At 36.1% G+C, this 19,427-nt stretch overlaps 2 protein-coding genes across 4 annotated transcripts in view; one reads left to right on the forward strand and one right to left on the reverse strand.

Annotated features, from left to right (window-relative positions):
- Positions 1-472: 472 nt before the first annotated feature.
- Positions 473-5,053, reverse strand: txndc17 (thioredoxin domain containing 17). Its single transcript, NM_001003456.1, is given in 4 exon segments — positions 473-886; positions 996-1,071; positions 4,643-4,724; positions 4,804-5,053. Coding segments are annotated over 4 exon segments (372 nt in total). The 5' UTR covers positions 4,949-5,053; the 3' UTR covers positions 473-817.
- A 2,183-nt stretch (positions 5,054-7,236) lies between these two features.
- p2rx8 (purinergic receptor P2X, ligand-gated ion channel, 8) overlaps positions 7,237-19,427 on the forward strand; it is a 30,297-nt gene continuing 18,106 nt past the window's right edge. The window contains exons 1-10 of one of the 3 annotated variants that reach the window (XM_087282526.1): positions 7,237-7,347; positions 8,314-8,534; positions 8,634-8,778; positions 8,883-8,954; positions 13,371-13,446; positions 13,574-13,670; positions 13,797-13,880; positions 13,985-14,126; positions 14,222-14,349; positions 15,079-15,172. In XM_087282526.1, the coding sequence (XP_087138652.1) occupies positions 8,401-8,534; positions 8,634-8,778; positions 8,883-8,954; positions 13,371-13,446; positions 13,574-13,670; positions 13,797-13,880; positions 13,985-14,126; positions 14,222-14,349; positions 15,079-15,172 (972 nt within the window). In that variant the 5' untranslated portion in view covers positions 7,237-7,347; positions 8,314-8,400. 3 annotated transcript variants of the gene reach the window in all.

Below are 19,427 nucleotides of genomic sequence, written 5' to 3' on the forward strand. Positions count from 1 at the left end.
GCATATTATTCAATAATAATACTGAAATGAATATTAAAACTGAATAAATACAGAATGACGGCTTAAAATCTGTGAAAATAAATAAAAATGAATGACAAAAATGCAGATTACATTACAAGAACATAAAATATCTGATTAAAAAGATAAATGTGTAAAATCTCATACTATAAGAATAAAATTAAATATGTAATAAAAAAATTTATCGAGATACACCATAAAAATGGAAAATAATACATGCAAGTTATAAATGCAAACAAAATTTACATAAATGCAAAACATGGTTAAAAAAATCTAATAATATATTTTAAATCATATTAAAATTCACTTGAAAACTGATTAAAACATAAACCAAATATTCTCCAAATAAAATGTAGGCCCAAATATTTTTATATATAATAGAAAATATGCAATAACATATAATTCCAAACAATTTTGCAAAACATTTGTAACACAAAATCAACAAACACAGATGAATTTTTTGAATCAGTTTATTGTGTTTCCTTTATGTCACATTTAATTCAATTTTACTGCTTTAGTTTTCTGTTTCAAGTACTGTCCCATTTGAAATGAGTGATGAAGCAAAGCATCACTGTATGCAAACGCCTTTTATGTGAACAATGCTTTCAAAATGTGTACAATCACCACAGTGCAAATTCACAACACAATTCCAAGATCACAATTTGTTTGATTAACAATCCAGAGCAGGAGCACAGATTGTACTTCCAAAAAAATAACAGTAGAAAAACCGACAATCATTCAGAGAGGAATGTTTGAAATGAGCGTGTCATCAAGCAGTGTGTTACTATACCACAGGACATTAATCCTCAGTGAACATCATCCGAACCAGATCTGCTTTGAAACACTCCTCTTCAACCAGCTTCTGTGGCTAAAACCACACAAAACGCATTACAATGCATTCACATTTATCACTTATATATGTGGATTCCCACGTGTAGTACAATATTATAAATTTATAGTACAAGAAGCATGAATACCGTCCCATAGCGCAGGAGTGTGGGTACTCCAGTCAGCTTCAGAGTCTTCTTAAAGTCATTATTTGAGTCCTTCCAGCTGACAAAAAGAAGTGAATGCAGATGTCAACACTAAAACTATTCAAACATTTTTTATGGAATAGTGCATAGTTTGCATCATATTTTAAATTTTTTTATTTCATGGCCTTGATGAGGAGTTAAGAGACATGAGGGCCAAGCAACTTGTCACTCACAGTAGATCCACCAATAGAGCGCGCTAGTGGTCGGCCACTTATTCAAAAGCTTTTGTTTTGGAACTATTTTTCTCCTTTTATTATATATATATATATATATATATATATATATATATATATATATACATACACACATAAATATGTGTGTGTGTGTGTGTGTGTGTGTGTGTGTGTGTGTGTATATATATATATATATATATATATATATATATATATATAGTGCATTCGGAAATTATTCCTAGCGCTGATCTTTTTCCAATTTTTTTTTATGTTACAGCATTAAATTTATTTATTTTCTCAACATTCTACACACAATACCCTATAATGACAATGTGAAAAAAGTTTTTTTTCTAAATTGTTGCAAATTTATTAAAAATAAAAAACCTGAAAAATCACATGTACATAAGTATTCACAGCCTTTGCCGTGAAGCTCTAAATTGAGCTCAGGTACATTCTGTTTCCACTGATCATTCTTGAGATGTTTTAGCAGCTTAATTGGAGTTTACTTATGGTAAATTCAGTGGATTGGACATGATTTGAAAAAGCATACACCTGTCTATATAAGATCCCAGGGTTGACAGTGCATGTCAAAGCACAAACCAAGCATGAAGACAAAGGAATTGTCTTTAGACCTCAGCGACAGTATTGTCCATCATCCGTAAGTAGAAGATATTTGGTCCTCATGTATCAACGCTGCGTAAGCACAAAAACTTTGCGTACGCCAGATTTCACGCTCACATTTGGATTTACTAATGATGAAATTACCGTGAAAATGTGCGTTGGTCCACGCCAACTTTATGCCTGGCGTACGTGCATTTCTTGTGTGTGTTTGTTTTATTTCCATTAGCGACTCCTAGAGGCAATTGTGTTAAATTGCACACTACAACGTATAAATATAAGGTTTCCATACCATGCAGTTGACCAGACATTAAAGCGCAATTTGCAGCGATTGCGGATTTCGCAATCTATTTGGAGCGATCTACTGCACACACATTGCTATAAAGGCGCCATCTGAAGATGAATTTGCATAAGTGAATCGGAAACATTTCCATTCAATAAATGTGCAAATAATATGTGATGCTCAAACGAGCTTAACAGAAGACTCACACTTATTAATGATTCCTACTTGTCTTCCTTTTGATGAAGAGTAGGCAAAATCTGATATGTAGTGGGGGAAAAAAAAAAGTCACTGACACTGACAAAAGACAATGGAATCGATCCGGGTTCATCCTCAATCGGGTCAAAACAAGTAGTCTTGTGCTTTACGAGCTACGCCACTTACTCTACTATTTGCTGCCCTTTTTAGTCATTATGTCTCTGTCAATCAAACAATGAAGGGCGGGAATCACTCAACTGGCTCATTCCAACAAGGTGTGCTATTTGTACTTAGCCTAAATAGATACTACAAAGTTTTACATCGGACCATTTCTTTTTTTAATTTGCTTACAGTGCGATGTTCAGAGTCCACTGCGTTAACCGCGTTAGCTAAACTCTTGCACTCAAATATTTTTTTCTTTTGTTATTAATTCTGGAGGACAAACTTGCAAATAACACCATTTTTCTCCTGTCTACCTCTGAAAGCAGCACCTCTAATTCACATTCTGTCACAATGTTTTAGTATGAATCTTTGTCTTTGTACATGGCCCCAGGACTCTTCCTAGAGCGGGCCGGCAATCTAAGCTGAGTGATTGGAGGAGAAGGATCTTAGTCAGGGAGGTGATCGTTAACCCGATGGTCACTTTGTCTGAGCTCCAGCATTTTTCTATGGAGAGAGGAGAACTTTGCACAGAAAGACAACCATCTGTGCAGCAATCCACCAATCAGGCCTGTATGGTAGAGTGGCCAGACAGAAGCCACTCCCTGCCTGGATTTTGCCAAAAGGCAGGACTGATTTTGAAGAAACAAAATACTTATGTGAATACTTATGTACATGTGATTTTTCAGGTTTTTATTTTTAATAAATTTATAAAAACTACAGTATTGCGTAATTTCTTTATATTACAGTGGGTGATGTTTTACCTCAAATTGAGGTAAAGTTGGTTTTATATTCACAAATTCGTTCAGTAACTTGTAACACGGTCCCTAAAATGTTAACTGGGCTACTTTGAGTATTTGGTCTAAAATCTCATGCAAGTACAACTTAAAAACAACATTAGCACTATTTAACTGACTATAAACAACAATGTTGTACTTCATTCATTCATTTTCTTTTTATTTAGCCCCTACTTTGATAGTTATTGGCTGATGATATAATTTTCCATTTTGGTATTGGCAAAGAATACTTTTATGAAACTGTATTGTAAACCAGAACATCTGGATATTAGTAGTACATTAGTATTATACAGTATTACAGCAACAGATAGATCCAAGTGCTTTTCTATAGTATAGTATTACTAGACATGCTCCAATCAGGATTTTTGCAGCCGATATCAAGAACCTTAGAGAAAATATCACATAAAACTGATTATAAATTGGTAAGAAATGATTAACAATGCAATGTAGAAACACTGCAAATGATGGAAGAATTCAACATGTCTCAATTAAGAAAAAAGTTGGAGGGCATATTTGATGCATAAAAAGTTAAAATGCGCACCTATAAATCCATTACTCTTTACTGAAAGAAAATTGGCTTATAAACTACTGTTTTATGATGTTTGGTGTGCATCTTTCTCTGCTTGTAAACTCATAAACAAACATTTGTAATCGGTTCATGAGATTGGAGAGTACCGATCAAGTCATAAAATGTGATTATCGTCCGATACTGATCTCCAGACGATCGATCGGTGCATCCCTACTATTTACTATAAATTTCTATATGCTTTTTATTGAGGTAAAGTTGCTTTTATACTCACACATTCGTATATTTAGTAGTCTCTATATTGTTTACCATGTTACTTTGAATATTCAATCGGATTTAGCATGCAAATATGACTTCTTAACAACATTAAATCCATTTAATTCACTGTGAACAATGCTGTACTTTGATGGTCATTTGCTGCTAATATGATTTTCCTATTTAGAATTTGCAAAGAATACTTTTCTAAAAATTATATTATTAAGTAGAATGTCTGAATATCCAAATATAAAAATAACTTCCCTAATAATATACCTCTATGTGCTTTTTTCCTTGTTTGAGAAGCAGTTTCACTCTGAAGAAAATACTATTGCTACGTTCATTTCATGTTGGCTTTAACCAAAGCTGAAAGGAAATCTGAAACCTAAACTAGGCCACAAAATAAAATGAGATGTAAGCAAAATATCCCCTTTCAAACACCATAGTCCAGTAAAGATGTACAGACAGTTTTAATATTGACAAAGACACAATTTGTCCTAACCTAATATTGCACCTAATGAACAAAAGCATATGTGTGCATCAGATATTCCTGTTTAATCTAGTTCAATGTGTGGTGAACTTACTAAGGTCTGTCCCCAACTTGGCAGTAAATGAAGACAGTCCCCTCTGGCAGATGAGGCAGCTCTGCTCTGACCACTGGCTCTGCTACAGGAGGGGGTAAAGGAAGATACTCTTTTAGGATTGTGAAGCAGCACAACTGCTGTATAATGTTTTTACACTGTACCTTTCACGCAGTCCGGACACCAGCTCTTGCCATGCTCGTCTTTATCTCCAGAAAAATAAGCGAAAATCTCCTTCCCTTTTCTGTCAGACACAGCTTTACAAAACTCCTCGTAGCCATGAACGGCAACCTCTTCGTATTTAGACATGATTTGTTTTTGGTTTAGTGTTTAGTGGAGATCAGCTGATCCGTGATAAAGTCCAACAGAATATGTATGGATTGAGGTGAGTGTGTGAAACTTTTGCTAACAGCGAACCCTGCTGATGTGTGTGAAGTATGAAGCAATGGGCTTCTTTTCGGCTTAAGCAAGAGCGGAATGTTTTAATATAAAAGTCTGCTAAACTGGACTAGTGATTTAGCAAAATTTTCACCACAGCCAAACATTTTTAACGCAATAATATTGTTTATAATATTAAAATAAATTACAATAGTGTTAGTCAGTTGTAAGTGTGTGTGTGTGTGTGTGTGTGTGTGTGTGTGTGTGTGTGTGTGTGTGTGTGTGTGTGTGTGTGTCCATTACAAAATTATCGCATTTAAGATCTGATTTCTTTAAAAATCAGCGATCTTCACTGCCTGTTAGATATACGGTATATATGAAGGTCAGGTCGGACTAGAAGAATAAGTCTTTATAGGTTCACGAAACCCTTGAGTTCTTTTTTTGAGATTTTAACAGTTTTGTGTGTGTTGAGCATCAGTTAGGACAATGTTAGCACCTGTCAGCTTTAAATGTGGGTAAAACTGGATAATTTTGAGCTTTTGTCAGCTAATTTCAGCTTACGGGTTTAAAATGATTTTTGGGGCGTGATCAAAATCGGCGACGTAGAAGAACTGCAAGTGCAAAGATGACGCGTTGGTTTCTCATTATTATTCTTAGCAGAGTTTTCTTTTCCTATGAGAAGAGCCGGCTACTTATTCGTGAGAGCATGTGCTTTCTAAAGACAAAGCAGACCTGGCTGCCAGTGCCAAGCTCAACTGTGAAATCCTACGTTGATGACTGGGTGAGACGTGTCCGGCGGACCCACGACACGCAGTATTTAGCCATTCATGATGGGTAGTATGTGTTTGTTTCCATGATCCACGGGGTTTGTTGCATGTTTTTTCCCGCGATCCTGTCTGGGCCAATACAGAAGTACAAAGTACAAAGTTGTGTGTGCTGCAAGCATTTTTGTCCGAAGAGCAGTAAGAGAATTGGAGAATGGCGGACATTGTCTTTTATCAGGAGTTCGTTCACATTTAGACACATCGCCGTGCTGCTGTTTGCCTAAATCCTCCAGGTTACCAGCAGGGCTAATGGTTAAAATAGACAGGGCAAGAGACCTGCTGCACTGAGTCTGCATTCAGACCCGGGGACTGAGGGAAAAGTCCTCACTTAATGTTTATATGAACACGATTATCTGTATAATGATATAGTTGTGGTGGTGTGTAAATAAAACACCAAATGTAGCAGGGGTTAAATTCCTGTTTATTTCTTTGCATTATAACTTTGTAAACTATAAATCATGGATCTCCGCATGGTTTGTGTTTCATTTTGTGAACCGACTGACAACAGTTGCTCGCTCCCTTCCTTCTCCCCTGCTCTGCAGGCCATGCCCACTCCTGCCCTTTGCTTGCGGAGCTCCACGCCCACTATGATGCATCTTTTGAAACAATTCTGAGGTGGACCTGAACCGAAAGTGGGGGTTGTCATGGCCCTTTAAAATATGGCAGTGGTAGCAATTACAATGGCCTTTCATCTAATTTTACGCTTGAAAAACTAAATGAAGCTTAAGTCTATTTAACTGAATATATTACATTACAACATCGATGCAGTAAAAACAAAAGTAAAACTAGCTGTGCACAGAGCCCATTTCACTAAGATAAAACTACTTTAGAAAAGTATATTTTTTGTTGTTGTAAGTTTTAAAGGGCACTAACGATGTAAATTAACTTTTGTAAGCTGTTTGGACAGAACTGTGTGAATAGTGTGTCCACAGTCATATTGGAGTGAAATAAACACATTAAGTCTTTTTTATTTCCTGATGTTAAATTAGTATCCAAATCTCAGTGATTTTAAGGCCTACCGCAACGTGACGTAGGAGTAACATGTATACATGTCCACAGAACTTTTTTTTTTTTCGTAGAAACTGGGATTAAAAATATCTGTTTAACTCTCTGTGCATTTTATAACCGAGCACATTTGTAATAAAGACAGTAAAATTGCTATGTAATTCTTGATGTAATCACCACAGCCACATCGTATCAGTAAACGCGCATATATATTTCTGTGTGTAATGCAAACGGCATTTGTGTGTGACTCATCATCTCAGAAAGGCTTGAATAAACTCCACCACAAATTTCAGCTTCATCCGTGTCTGTCTCTATCACTGACTGCTGTTTGTCTGCTGTATCCAAAGACTGTAAAAGATATGGATGTAGTATCCTTGACGTCACCCATAGGTTTTTGAAGAATGCAAAAGAAGCTGCAAGTAGGCATTGCCAACCATCGCCATTTTGTTCACGCATCATCGCACCGACCAGGGATACCAAACAAGGGCTAAGAGGCGGAGCGTGAGTGAATCTACAGACCTGCTAGCATTTTGCTTTGACAGGCTTTGGGAGAAACGCCTAATACTTCATTACCTGCTACTCAATTGTGTTCTGACCACATGTGCTTGGTTGTGTTTTATATCAATAAAGTGTTTAGACTTAACACAGTTGTAATACATTAGCGTCAAAACATTGGTCTTATGACGTTTTTCTACAAGAGGAAAATGCGTGCCATATCATCTGATAATTGTAAGACATAATAATAAAAAAATGGACCGTGTAAAGTCACATAAAAAAAAAAGAAAATTCAATGTATATGCCAAGTTCAGCGGCTAATCAGCCGGAATCAGCTGAGGTGAAGTGTCGGCAGCCAGTGAGACCTAGCTGTCACTCAAGTGTCCCCGCCCTTAATTTTGCAGACTTAATATAACCTAATATAAACGAAACAGATGAGATCTAAAAAAATAAAAAAATAAAAAACAGCTACACTGTATTCAGACAACAAAATGGGCAGATTTTGGAAGCTATAATAAATAATTTGATGGATATTTTATGCTGAAAATTTAAAGACTCATTCTGGAGACTCCAAAGGCTTATCTTACATCTTGTAAAAGAGATAAAATGGGTGCCCTTTAAATTAGATTTTAGTTAATGCACAATATAATTTTAAAAACAGTTTAAAACAGCCTTATGTTTCTAGCAATTTCATTGCCTTTTTCAGTTTTTAATTTGTAATTTGAACATTATTTATATAAAATTTTCAGTAATTGTAATTTGAGTTTTCGTTTTTTAGTCAATCCATTTTAACTTAATAAGAAATATTTCTATAAATGCATTTAAATGTATTTTAATTAAGTAATGTAAAATTAATTTCAAGCTGTATAGTTTAATCTGAATGGCCTTAATTCTTATTAACTGTAACTGTGATATTATGGATATGAGATGTAAACAGTGAAATCACGTGATGCACATTAATGTGTCTCTCAGGATGCAGGGGGTGTGTGTGTTTGTGTGTGTGTGTGTGTGTGTGTCAGAGAGAGCATCATTTGTCCAGCAGCAGCGGCAGAAGCAGGAATGGCTCGACGGTGCAGTAATCCTCTACTGTATCTCTTCAACTACACTACAGTCAGATATGTGGTCACTCAGAATAAAATAGTTGGACTTTTATACAGATTCTTTCAACTCATCATCATGTGCTATCTGATTGGGTAAGAGTCATCATTACTTCGTTTAGCTGAACTTTAATGATATCTATGAAAGAATTTCGTTGTTCTTATGGTTTGACTGAACACGTTTATTCTGAACAGGTGGGTGTTTGTGACAAAGAAAGGATACCAAGTCGTGGACGACACTATCGAGAGCTCTGTGGTAACTAAAGTTAAAGGAATCGCGCGTGTCAATACAACCTTTTCAGATCTATGGGGACCAGAGGAATACGTTATACCAGACCATGTAAGTCATAAACCACACTGGAGTCAGAGTTAGTCCGGATATTTAATGATTTGCTTCGTGAATTTGCTTTATTTATCAAATGTTTTGGTTAATTTCCATTTCAGGGTGGGAAGTTTCTTTTTGTAGTAACCAACTTCATTGAAACACCAAACCAAACATTAACCACATGTCCAGAGGTAAGGCTGAACTCTGTTATCATCATTTATCAAAACATTTGATTGATTCATTTTTAAACAAATTTCTATTTTCTCAAATACATTCACTTTAAAGTATTTGCTATCAGTTACTGCAAATGTTAAACCAATTTGTACATTATAGCTCCCTTCAGGCCATTAAGAGCACTGTGGTATTATATGCATGTATATGTATATCACCGCTGATGTACAGTGCAGATTACTTAAAAAAAAACACTACATGGCTTTTACCATCCCATTAATAAGGATTACTGATTGATTTTGTTGATGGCTGGTTTGACAACGTCAATTTCCATGCCACCATTTCCTATGTTATCAGTCTCAAGGGACGTTCGCGCTTTTAAATGTGTGCCTAACAATTGCATGATATAAGGGTGTTTACATTGTCCATTTCACTCTGCTATATTCTTATTGTTTTCCTAAATACACAAGATGGATATGTTTGACTGATGAACTGGTGTCTTGTGTTGTTTACAGTGTCTCAATGACGCAGAATTGGATTCTGTCAGTGCAAATGGAGCTTTATGCTGGTTTAGACTATTTTAAGTTCTTGTCGAGTTTAACGAGATACATTAATTGGACTGAAACAGTAAAGCCAAAATGATTGACTGCTTTTATAAAAAAAAACAGATAAATTTAAACAGGAAAATCTTGTGATGCAAAAATGACCTCAGAGCCAGGAAGAATAATTCATCACCGTATCATTCAAGATTTTCCCATGGGTTCTTAGTAGAAATACAATAACATAAATCATTTATTCATTTGACTTCGGCTTAGTCCCTTTATTAATCCGGAGTCGCTACAGCGGAATGAACCGCCAACTTAACAAGCAAATGTTTTACACAGCGGATGCCATTCCAGCTGCAACCCAAAACTGGAAAACATCCATATACACTCATTCACACACACAAATACACTACGCCAATTTAATTTAATCAGTTCACCTGTAGTGCATGTGTTTGGGCTGTGAGTGAAACCGGAGCACCCAGAGGAAACCCACACAGACACGGGGAGAACATGCAAACTCTACCACAGAAATGGCAACTGACTCAAACCAGTAACCTTTTTGCTGTGAGGCAACAGTGCTAACCACTGAGCCACTGTGTCGCCAGAAATAGAAAAACAGGAAATAAAAAATAACAATACAATCGAAACCTCACATCATCGGTAAATTTAACTTTTTTTTTAAAACTGCTTATCTTCTGTTAGATAATAAGTAAATATTAATGCCTTTTGTCATTCATTTACATCTTAAGATAAACTCAAAACACAAATATATCAAAACTCCTGTTTAATTATGAACATTTTAATAATTCTAATTTAATATCTGATTATACATATTTTTTTATTTAGACTTTTACCTGCACTGTAAAAAGTTGACTCAATTAAATTTGTAAGACAACATGTTAGGCAAATTGACTTTTAAGCCAAATCGAGTGCAGTATTTGGGTTAAAAGCTGAGTCAGCTCAAAAAAAGATGTGCAGCAAGTTGCCTTACAATTTTAAGTTGAGTAAACAACTTTTTATAGTGCAGATAGAATCAAATTATGTTTACCATACTAAAAATAAATGATGAAAAAAATCTAATCAAATATTAGGTTAGAATTTAAGGCCTTTAGAGGCGACACGGTGGCTCAGTAACGCACAGGGACCTCACAGCAAGAACAATGCTGGTTCGCATCCCGGCTGGGTCAGTTGCCAATTCTGTGTGGACTGTATGCTCTCCCCTTGTTCGCATGGGTTTTCTCTGGTTGCTCCGGTTTCTCCTAGTCCAAAGACATGCGCTACAGGTGAATTGAATAAACTTAAATTGGCCGTGGTGAGACGACGCAGTGGTGCAGTAGGTAGTACTGTCGCCTCACAGCAAGAAGGTCGCTGGGTCGCAGGTTCGAGCCAAGCTGGGTCAGTTGGTGTTTCTGTGTGGAGTTTGCATGTTCTCCCTGCTTTCGTGTGGGTTTCCTCTGGGTGCTCCGGTTTCCCCCACAGTCCAAAGACATGCGCTACAGGTGAATTGGTTAGGCTAAATTGTCTGTAGTGTATGAGTATGTGTATGTGAATGTTTCACAGAGATGGGTTACGGCTGAAAGGGCACCCGCTGCGTAAATCATCTGAAATCATCTTTAATGAAAGCCAAGTATGGATGTCAAACCAAAATTTAAAAGTAAATTCACGAGAAAAAAAAAAAAGTGATTGAGTGTGTCTGGAAAATTTGAACGAAACCGCTATGGATTGAGAGCCCTTATCTGATGATGTCAGTTTGTTGGCTTGAATAACATTTTTAGCCATGCCTCTACAATCGTTAGTTTGCTGCAAGTGAAAGATAAGAGGAGGGGCAAAAATAAAACCCTGCCCCTACTCAATATCCTCCTGAGACCCCGCCCATTGACTTGTGTTCTCTGAAGTGGACATTGCATTTTCATGAATTTTCTTTGAATTTTTTGAGCTACTTTGTCAAATCCTGTTGTACTGTTCAAATGACATCCTGGGCTTACTAGTGATATGTCATTTAATGGGCTGCCATGCTAGGAACCAGTTCCTGTACTGCATCCAAAAAGGGCGACAATGCAACATACAAAACACCACATTATATGGGAAGGGGAGAGGTATGTAAAATGAAGCTTTTAAAATGATTTTTTACTATTATTACTAAATATATATTTGTTTATTAAAGTGTCAGGAACAGTACATTTAGCTTTCAAAGCTGTTACCTTTTGTGTTTCAAAATATCATCCTTTTTTAAATGTCCTCAGATATCGTTTTAGACTTTCTCATTGTCCATCATTTTGAACGGAGAGGGTTGTAAAGATTCCGTCATAACCTATTGTTGTATTATTGATCGTTATTTAGTTTGCAGACTTTCTAATCGCTTTTTTCATTCATATTTTAATAATGAACTTGCACGACGAGCATAGAGGCTAAATTATTCATTTATTTATTTGACTAATGAACAAAAACTCTTATCTGCCTTAACTCATATCTTCCTCCTGCGTCGACTTGAACTGGGTGTTTGCCTGTGTGTAATCAAACGCATCAAGGAAGACTGATACAGAGGCAGTTGTCATTAAATTCTGTGTCTTTGCCTCTGAGAGTCGACTTCTCGCGACCAAACACCGGAATTAGCAACACTTCAGTCAGCGTTTTGTAGTTAGGACACATTTCTCCTAAGGCTGTGTTCAGAACAAAGTTTGCTGGATTCTCTAAATGTGGCATTTCCCGATCCTGCAAACACTCGTTTCACCGGGAAAAAATACTACAGCACGCGCTCCTTCTGCACCCCTCTGCATTCGGTAGTGCTCACAACGCACTTCAAAGCACCTGACCTCCTCGCTGCAGTTTAGTTGGCTTGTAACATCTGTCGGCGACTGAGGATTTTTGTCTGTTTGTTCTTTATAGTCCACTGCATCACTTCCTCCTTTTTACCTTTATTATTAATATCACAACTATTTGGTCGTTTAAAGAAACTTCTCACTCAGCTGCAACTGTACGCAGCGGTGACAAAGGGACAATCGCCATCAGCTGGACAGGAGTGGAATTACAGTTAGCCACAAATTACGTTAGATCACCCTTAGCATATTCCAGCAAAATGACGGATCACCTTCAGATGTTTCCATCACTGCTGAAAAAAATCTGTCAATATAAAAATATTTTGTTAACGTAACCTCTGTGTCCACTATAGTGTACACCAGGACCATCTTAATGTAATTAATGTCTGCATGTTTTAGGGGGCAGAACTGAAGCAGAGAGGATTCTTTATAAAAAAGTTGAGGGAGACTCTGATTTAGAGTCTGACAATCAGATAATTAGAGAATTAAAGACAATTAGAAAATGACAAGTTTTAATAATTTTTTTTTGTGTTGAGTCTGTTTTTACAAACTCAACAACATCATGTGCAATAACATCACTTCTTTTTTTTTTTTTTTTTTTTGAGTTCAGCTCTCTTTCAGACTAAACTGTTTCAGGATTTTAAATACAAAAGGAAAAAATGCCTCTTGTTTTTTTTTTTTACATTAATATTGTATTAATATCCCTTTACAGCCATATCCTGTACAGTTTTGTTGTCTTAGTTTGGCAGTTGTTTCGAACTAAAATGGTCCTATGGAACACTACAGTGGACATGCTGTAAAATTAAAAATAAAAACTAAATGTAAAAAAACTAAATTGTAGAATTTTTAACCCAAAGGATGTAGAAAATCACAGAGAAAAAAAAAAACAAAAAAAAAAAACGTTTTTTGGTCTCAGGAGGCTATTCCATTTCAGTTGGAAGTACTTTATTTTACTAAAATGGAGCATTGAGTAGGGGGCGGGGTTTTATTTTTCGCCCCTTCTCTCATCTTTCACTCCATTTCAGTTGGAAATATGTCAATATATTGAAATGAACAGTGGTCTGTCTTGTTTTAGAGCCCCTCTGTACCGTTTAGCACATGCACCCATGACGACAATTGCACAGAAGGAGAGGCTGTTAGGGCTGGAAATGGTATGAATTTAAACTGATTTTTCAGTCTAGCTCACATAATAAAGCCATGCTCCATGGAATGTTTTCCATCCATATATGTTGTGTATTAAATATGTCAAAACATATTAATTCTCTTCCGAATACTTAGGAATTAAAACCGGCACCTGTAGGAAAACAGATGGGAATGAAACCAACACATGTGAAATATATGGCTGGTGTCCCACTGAAAAGCCCTCGCGGCCAGAGTAAGAAAGTTTTCTCTCACTTTTTAAAATTCACTTCCAATGCTATACCCAGAATAGGATAATAATAAAATGAGATAAAGTACAAAATGATAAAAGAAAAACACTAAATGCTGTGAAATGTTTTAGGGCCGCAACTATGTTGAGAGAAGCTGAAAACTTTACTGTGTACATAAGGAACTTCATCAAATTTTCCCAGTTCAACCTCTCCAAGTAAGATAATCAGTGTGCTTTAAATATAAAAACCCTTGACTGAATAAAACAGTTGATTAACTATTATCAATAAATGATCTCAAATGTTATTTTGTTCCTCTCAGAACAAATATTCTAAAGGAAGGTTATCCGTCGTATATAAAAACCTGTTTGCATGACGAAATTCATCACCCATACTGTCCTGTATTTCGGCTGGGAGATATTGTGAGCAAAGCTGGATATAGGTTTGAAGAAGTGGCAGCAAAGGTGAGAAATTCGAGTGGATTTAATGTGTGGTGGAAGTACTAAACTTAATTTGATGTGCTTTTTATGCTACATGTTATATTTATTTTTAATTCCAGGGTGGTTCAATTGGGATTGTGATTAAGTGGTCATGTGACTTTGATATGGATACTTCAGACTGTCATCCTCAGTACAGCTTTATGTCTATGGGGAGCAGCACGCCAGTCACAGCTGGATATAACTTCAGGTATTCACATGCTGATCAAAATTGTTCTCAGAGTTTTGATAATGACTTTTCAACAGACCAATATTAGAAGATTATGCACACTTGATTGCTTCAGAAACAATGTAATGCTCATTGTCCAACATCTGCAGAAGTTTTAATTGTGGTTATACCATGTTACCCTTTAAAATTAGTCAACAACTATAGAACCTTTTTACAAGACTGTTATGACACATTTTACAGTCATCATAATCCTAAACCCTTGAAAGTTTTTAAAATTTAGATTTTTTAAAATGTATGAATATTTATATGCATTTATAAATGTGTTATATCATGTTTGCGCCCAATTACAAAAAATAATTACTGCTTAAGTAAGGTGTTTCTAATGCAGCGTCTATGGGGCTGAGAGTAAATTTGAGGTTATTCTCTTCTCTGGCTCCCGTCATCAGTCTCACACAATTTTTTTTCCATTTTCTGAAAGTCTTTATAACACCATCAAGCAGTTTTTCTTTTATTATTTCAGCAAACAGAGTTGTAAAAAATGTATTTGTTGTACTCTCCCATTTACTGCGCTCTAAGTTTACCCAGCTATGATGCCTTCAGCTACCTTCAGTACCTCGTAAATGTGAAAAGAGTATGATTGTGAAATATAAAGAATATAAAGAAATACATAGATTACAACAAAAATTTCAGATATGTTTAAATATCCATCAAAAGGAGTTCTTATGTTGAATATCTCTAATATCTTCTCAGATTTGCTCGCTATTCCAGTGATGCTGCAGGAAGGACGCACAGAAATCTTTACAAGGTGTATGGATTCCAATTGAATGTCATGGTGTTTGGAACGGTATGTTGTCCAAATACCACCGTTTTTATTAGGTACACCTTTCTAGAATCACAGCGGCCTTCAGAAGTGCCTAAACAAGGTGCTGGAAGCATTCCTTGGAGATTTTTTTCCATATTGATATTATGGCATCACATATACACTCTAAAAAGCAATTAGTTGCTTTAAAAAAGTGAGTAAATATATTGCCTTAAAAGCGACAAGTTGAGTTTACTTAAAAACATGAGTACCTTGTAATTTGAAACATTTAAGTTGACTTTATTTTATTGTAGTTTTACCTAATAAATTAAAGGCAAAGGGTGGCATGGTGGCTCAGTGGTTAGCGCTGTCGCCTCACAGCAGGAAGATCACTGGTTTGAGTCCCGGTTGGGCCAGTTGGCATTTTTGTGTGGAGTACTGGATTGCGGCTGGAAGTGCATCCGTTGCGTCACGTGAAACATATGCTGGCTGTTTATTTTATTGTGGTGACCTCTGAAATAGAGACTAAGCCGAAGGAAAATTAATGAATGAGTGAAATTTAAGGCAAGGGTTTATTCACTTTTTTAGGCGAAGCCAACAAATCGCTTTATACTGTACATGATTAAACAGTAACTAAAGTTACTATACCAGACCTGATTGGGGCAAGTGTATCTGTCTGTGGACTGCAAGACAGGGGCTTAACATAAAAGGCGCGTAACTTATAGTAGAGGCGTAACTAGCAGTAAAGGGATAACTTGCAGTTATTGAGATCCAATTAAACCATGCGAGATGTCACAACGAAATGTTGTTGGCATTAGAAAGTAATAACTGTGATGATTGGGTCTACGGTTGGAGAAGGTGTAGACGTTAGTAACTGTGATTGTTAGGTTTAGGGTTGGGGAACGTGTAGATGGTAATAACTGTGATGGTTGGGTTTAGGTGTGGAGTAGGTGTAGATGTCAATAACTGGCGTTGGCTTTAGGGTTGGTAAAGGTATAGATGTTAATAACTGTGCTGTGATGGTTGGGTTTACTCGTGGAGTAGGTATAGACGTTAATAACTTTGACAGTTGGGCTTAGTGTTGGGGAAGGTGTAGATGGTAACTAGATTCTTAAAGTTTGAGAACAAACTTTGAGGCTGGCTTGTGAAAGCCTGACGGTAATAGTTAATTTAGTTTAAACAGTTTTTAAAAGTATGAAAAGATAGATAGATAGATAGATAGATAGATAGATAGATAGATAGATAGATAGATAGATAGATAGATAGATAGATTACCATGGTATTAGCATGATTCTAACGTGAATTAGCATGTTGTTAGCATGATTCTAGCGTGAATTACCATGTTGTTAGCATGTTTTTAGCATGAATTAGCATGTTGTTAGCATGATTCTAGCATAAATTAGCATGTTGCTAGCATAATTCTAGCATGAATTAGCATGTTACTAGCATGATTTTAGCATGAATTAGAATGTTGTTAGCATGATTTTAGCATGAATTAGCATGTTGTTAGCATGATTCTAGCATGAATTGGCATGTTACTAGCATGATTCTAGCATGAATTAGCATGTTACTAGCACGTTTCTAGCATGAATTAGCATGTTGTTAGCACGATTCTAGCATGAATTAGCATGTTGTTAGCACGATTCTAGCATGAATTAGCATGTGACTAGCACGATTCTAGCATGAATTAGCATGTTACTAGCATGATTCTAGCATGATATAGCATGTTGTTAGCACGATTCTAGCATGAATTAGTATGTTACTAGCATGATTCTAGCATGAATTAGCATGTTACTAGCATGATTCTAGCATGAATTAGCATGTTACAAGCATAATTTTAGCATTAATTAGCATGATTCTAGCATGAATTAGCATGTTGTTAGCATGATTCTAGCATGATTTAGCATGTTACTAGCATGATTCTAGCATGAATTAGCATGTTACTAGCATGATTCTAGCATAAATTAGCATGGTGTTAGCACGATTCTAGCATGAATTAGCATGTTACTAGCATGATTCTAGCATGAATTAGCATGTTACTAGCACGATTCTATCATGAATTAGCATGTTGTTAGCATGATTCTAGCATGAATTAGCATGTTGTTAGCATGATTCTAGCATGAATTAGCATGTGACTAGCATGATTCTAGCATGAATTAGCATGTGACTAGCATGATTCTAGCCTGAATTAGCATGTTGTTAGCATGATTCTAGTATAAATAGCATGTGACTAGCATGATTCTAGCATGAATTAGCATGTGACTAGCATGATTTTAGCATGAATTAGCATGTTACTAGCATGATTCTAGCATAAATTAGCATGTTTTTAGCATGATTCTAGCATGAATTAGCATGCTACTAGCATGATTCTAGCATAAATTAGCATGTTACTAGCATGATTCTAGCACAAATTAGCATGTTACTAGCATGATTCTAGCATGAATTAGCATGTTGTTAGCATGATTCTAGCATGAATTAGCATGTTACTAGCATGATTTTAGCATGAATTAGCATGTTGTTATCATGATTCTAGCATGAATTAGCATGTTACTAGCATGATTCTAGCATGAATTAGCATGTTGTTAGCATGATTCTAACATCAATTAGCATGTTACTAGCATGATTCTAGCATGAATTAGCATGTGAATAGCATGATTCTAGCATGAATTAGCATGTTGTTAGCATGATTCTAGTATAAATTAGCATGTGACTAGCATGATTCTAGCATGAATTAGCATGTGACTAGCATGATTCTAGCCTGAATTAGCATGTTGTTAGCATGATTCTAGTATAAATTAGCATGTGACTAGCATGATTCTAGCATGAATTAGCATGTGACTAGCATGATTCTAGCATGAATTAGCATGTAACTAGCATGTTTCTAGCATGAATTAGCATATTGTTAGCATGATAGATAGATAGATAGATAGATAGATAGATAGATAGATAGATAGATAGATAGATAGATAGATAGATAGATAGATAGATAGAGACAGACAGACAGACAGACAGACAGACAGACAGACAGACAGACAGACAGACAGACAGACAGACAGACAGACAGATAGATAGATAGATAGATAGATAGATAGATAGATAGATAGAGACAGACAGACAGACAGACAGACAGACAGACAGACAGACAGACAGATAGATAGATAGATAGATAGATAGATAGATAGAGGTAGATAGATAGATAGATAGATAGATAGATAGATAGATAGATAGATAGATAGATAGATAGATAGATAGATAGATAGATAGAGACAGACAGACAGACAGACAGACAGACAGACAGACAGACAGACAGACAGACAGACAGACAGACAGACAGATAGATAGATAGATAGATAGATAGATAGATAGATAGATAGATAGAGACAGACAGACAGACAGACAGACAGACAGACAGACAGACAGACAGACAGATAGATAGATAGATAGATAGATAGATAGATAGATAGATAGAGGTAGATAGATAGATAGATAGATAGATAGATAGATAGATAGATAGATAGATAGATAGATAGATAGATAGATAGATAGATAGATAGATAGAGACAGACAGACAGACAGACAGACAGATAGACAGATAGATAGATAGATAGATAGATGTAGATAGATAGATAGATAGATAGATAGATAGATAGATAGATAGATAGAAAGATGTAGATAGATAGATAGATAGATAGATAGATAGATAGATAGATAGATAGATAGATAGATAGATAGATAGATAGATAGTGTGCGAGCATGAGTCAAACAAGCCAACCCCCGCCTCTCTACGATGTTCTGATGCTGAGATATAGCTGGTGTCATATCGTTGCTAGGTTAGTCTGTTTTGTTGCTATGGAGTTGATTGACAGCTTAGACTGATGATGTATACAAGCTTCTTGCCAGTATGAACAGTTAAAAACAACCCCTATGTCTCTATCACAATGCAGCATGACAATATCAGTCTGAACCTATTTAATGGCAGTCTATGGGACAGTTGCTAGGGTGCAGTATCTGGTTGTTAGGGTGTGGCTAGAAAGTTAAAAGGCCATCAGTGATTGGCTGCTGGCTAGACTGAGTTAAATGAGCTCAGCCATTAGTCTGTAGGACAGTCTGATGCAGAGTTATGAGCTCACAAAGTTTGATCCCATGTAAAGTCAATGAGAGTATTTTGCAATGGAAGTCTATGGGACGGTTTCTAGGGTCCAAAAGTGGTTGCTAGGGCGTGGCCAGAAAGTTTAAAGGTGGTCAGTCATTGGCAGTTTGATAGTCTGAGTTAAATGAGCCCAGTTAGAAGTCTGTGTGA

The sequence above is a fragment of the Danio rerio genome, chromosome 15 (genome assembly GCF_052040795.2).
Source record: "Danio rerio strain M-AB ecotype USA chromosome 15, GRCz13ab, whole genome shotgun sequence".
Lineage (NCBI taxonomy): Eukaryota > Metazoa > Chordata > Actinopteri > Cypriniformes > Danionidae > Danio > Danio rerio.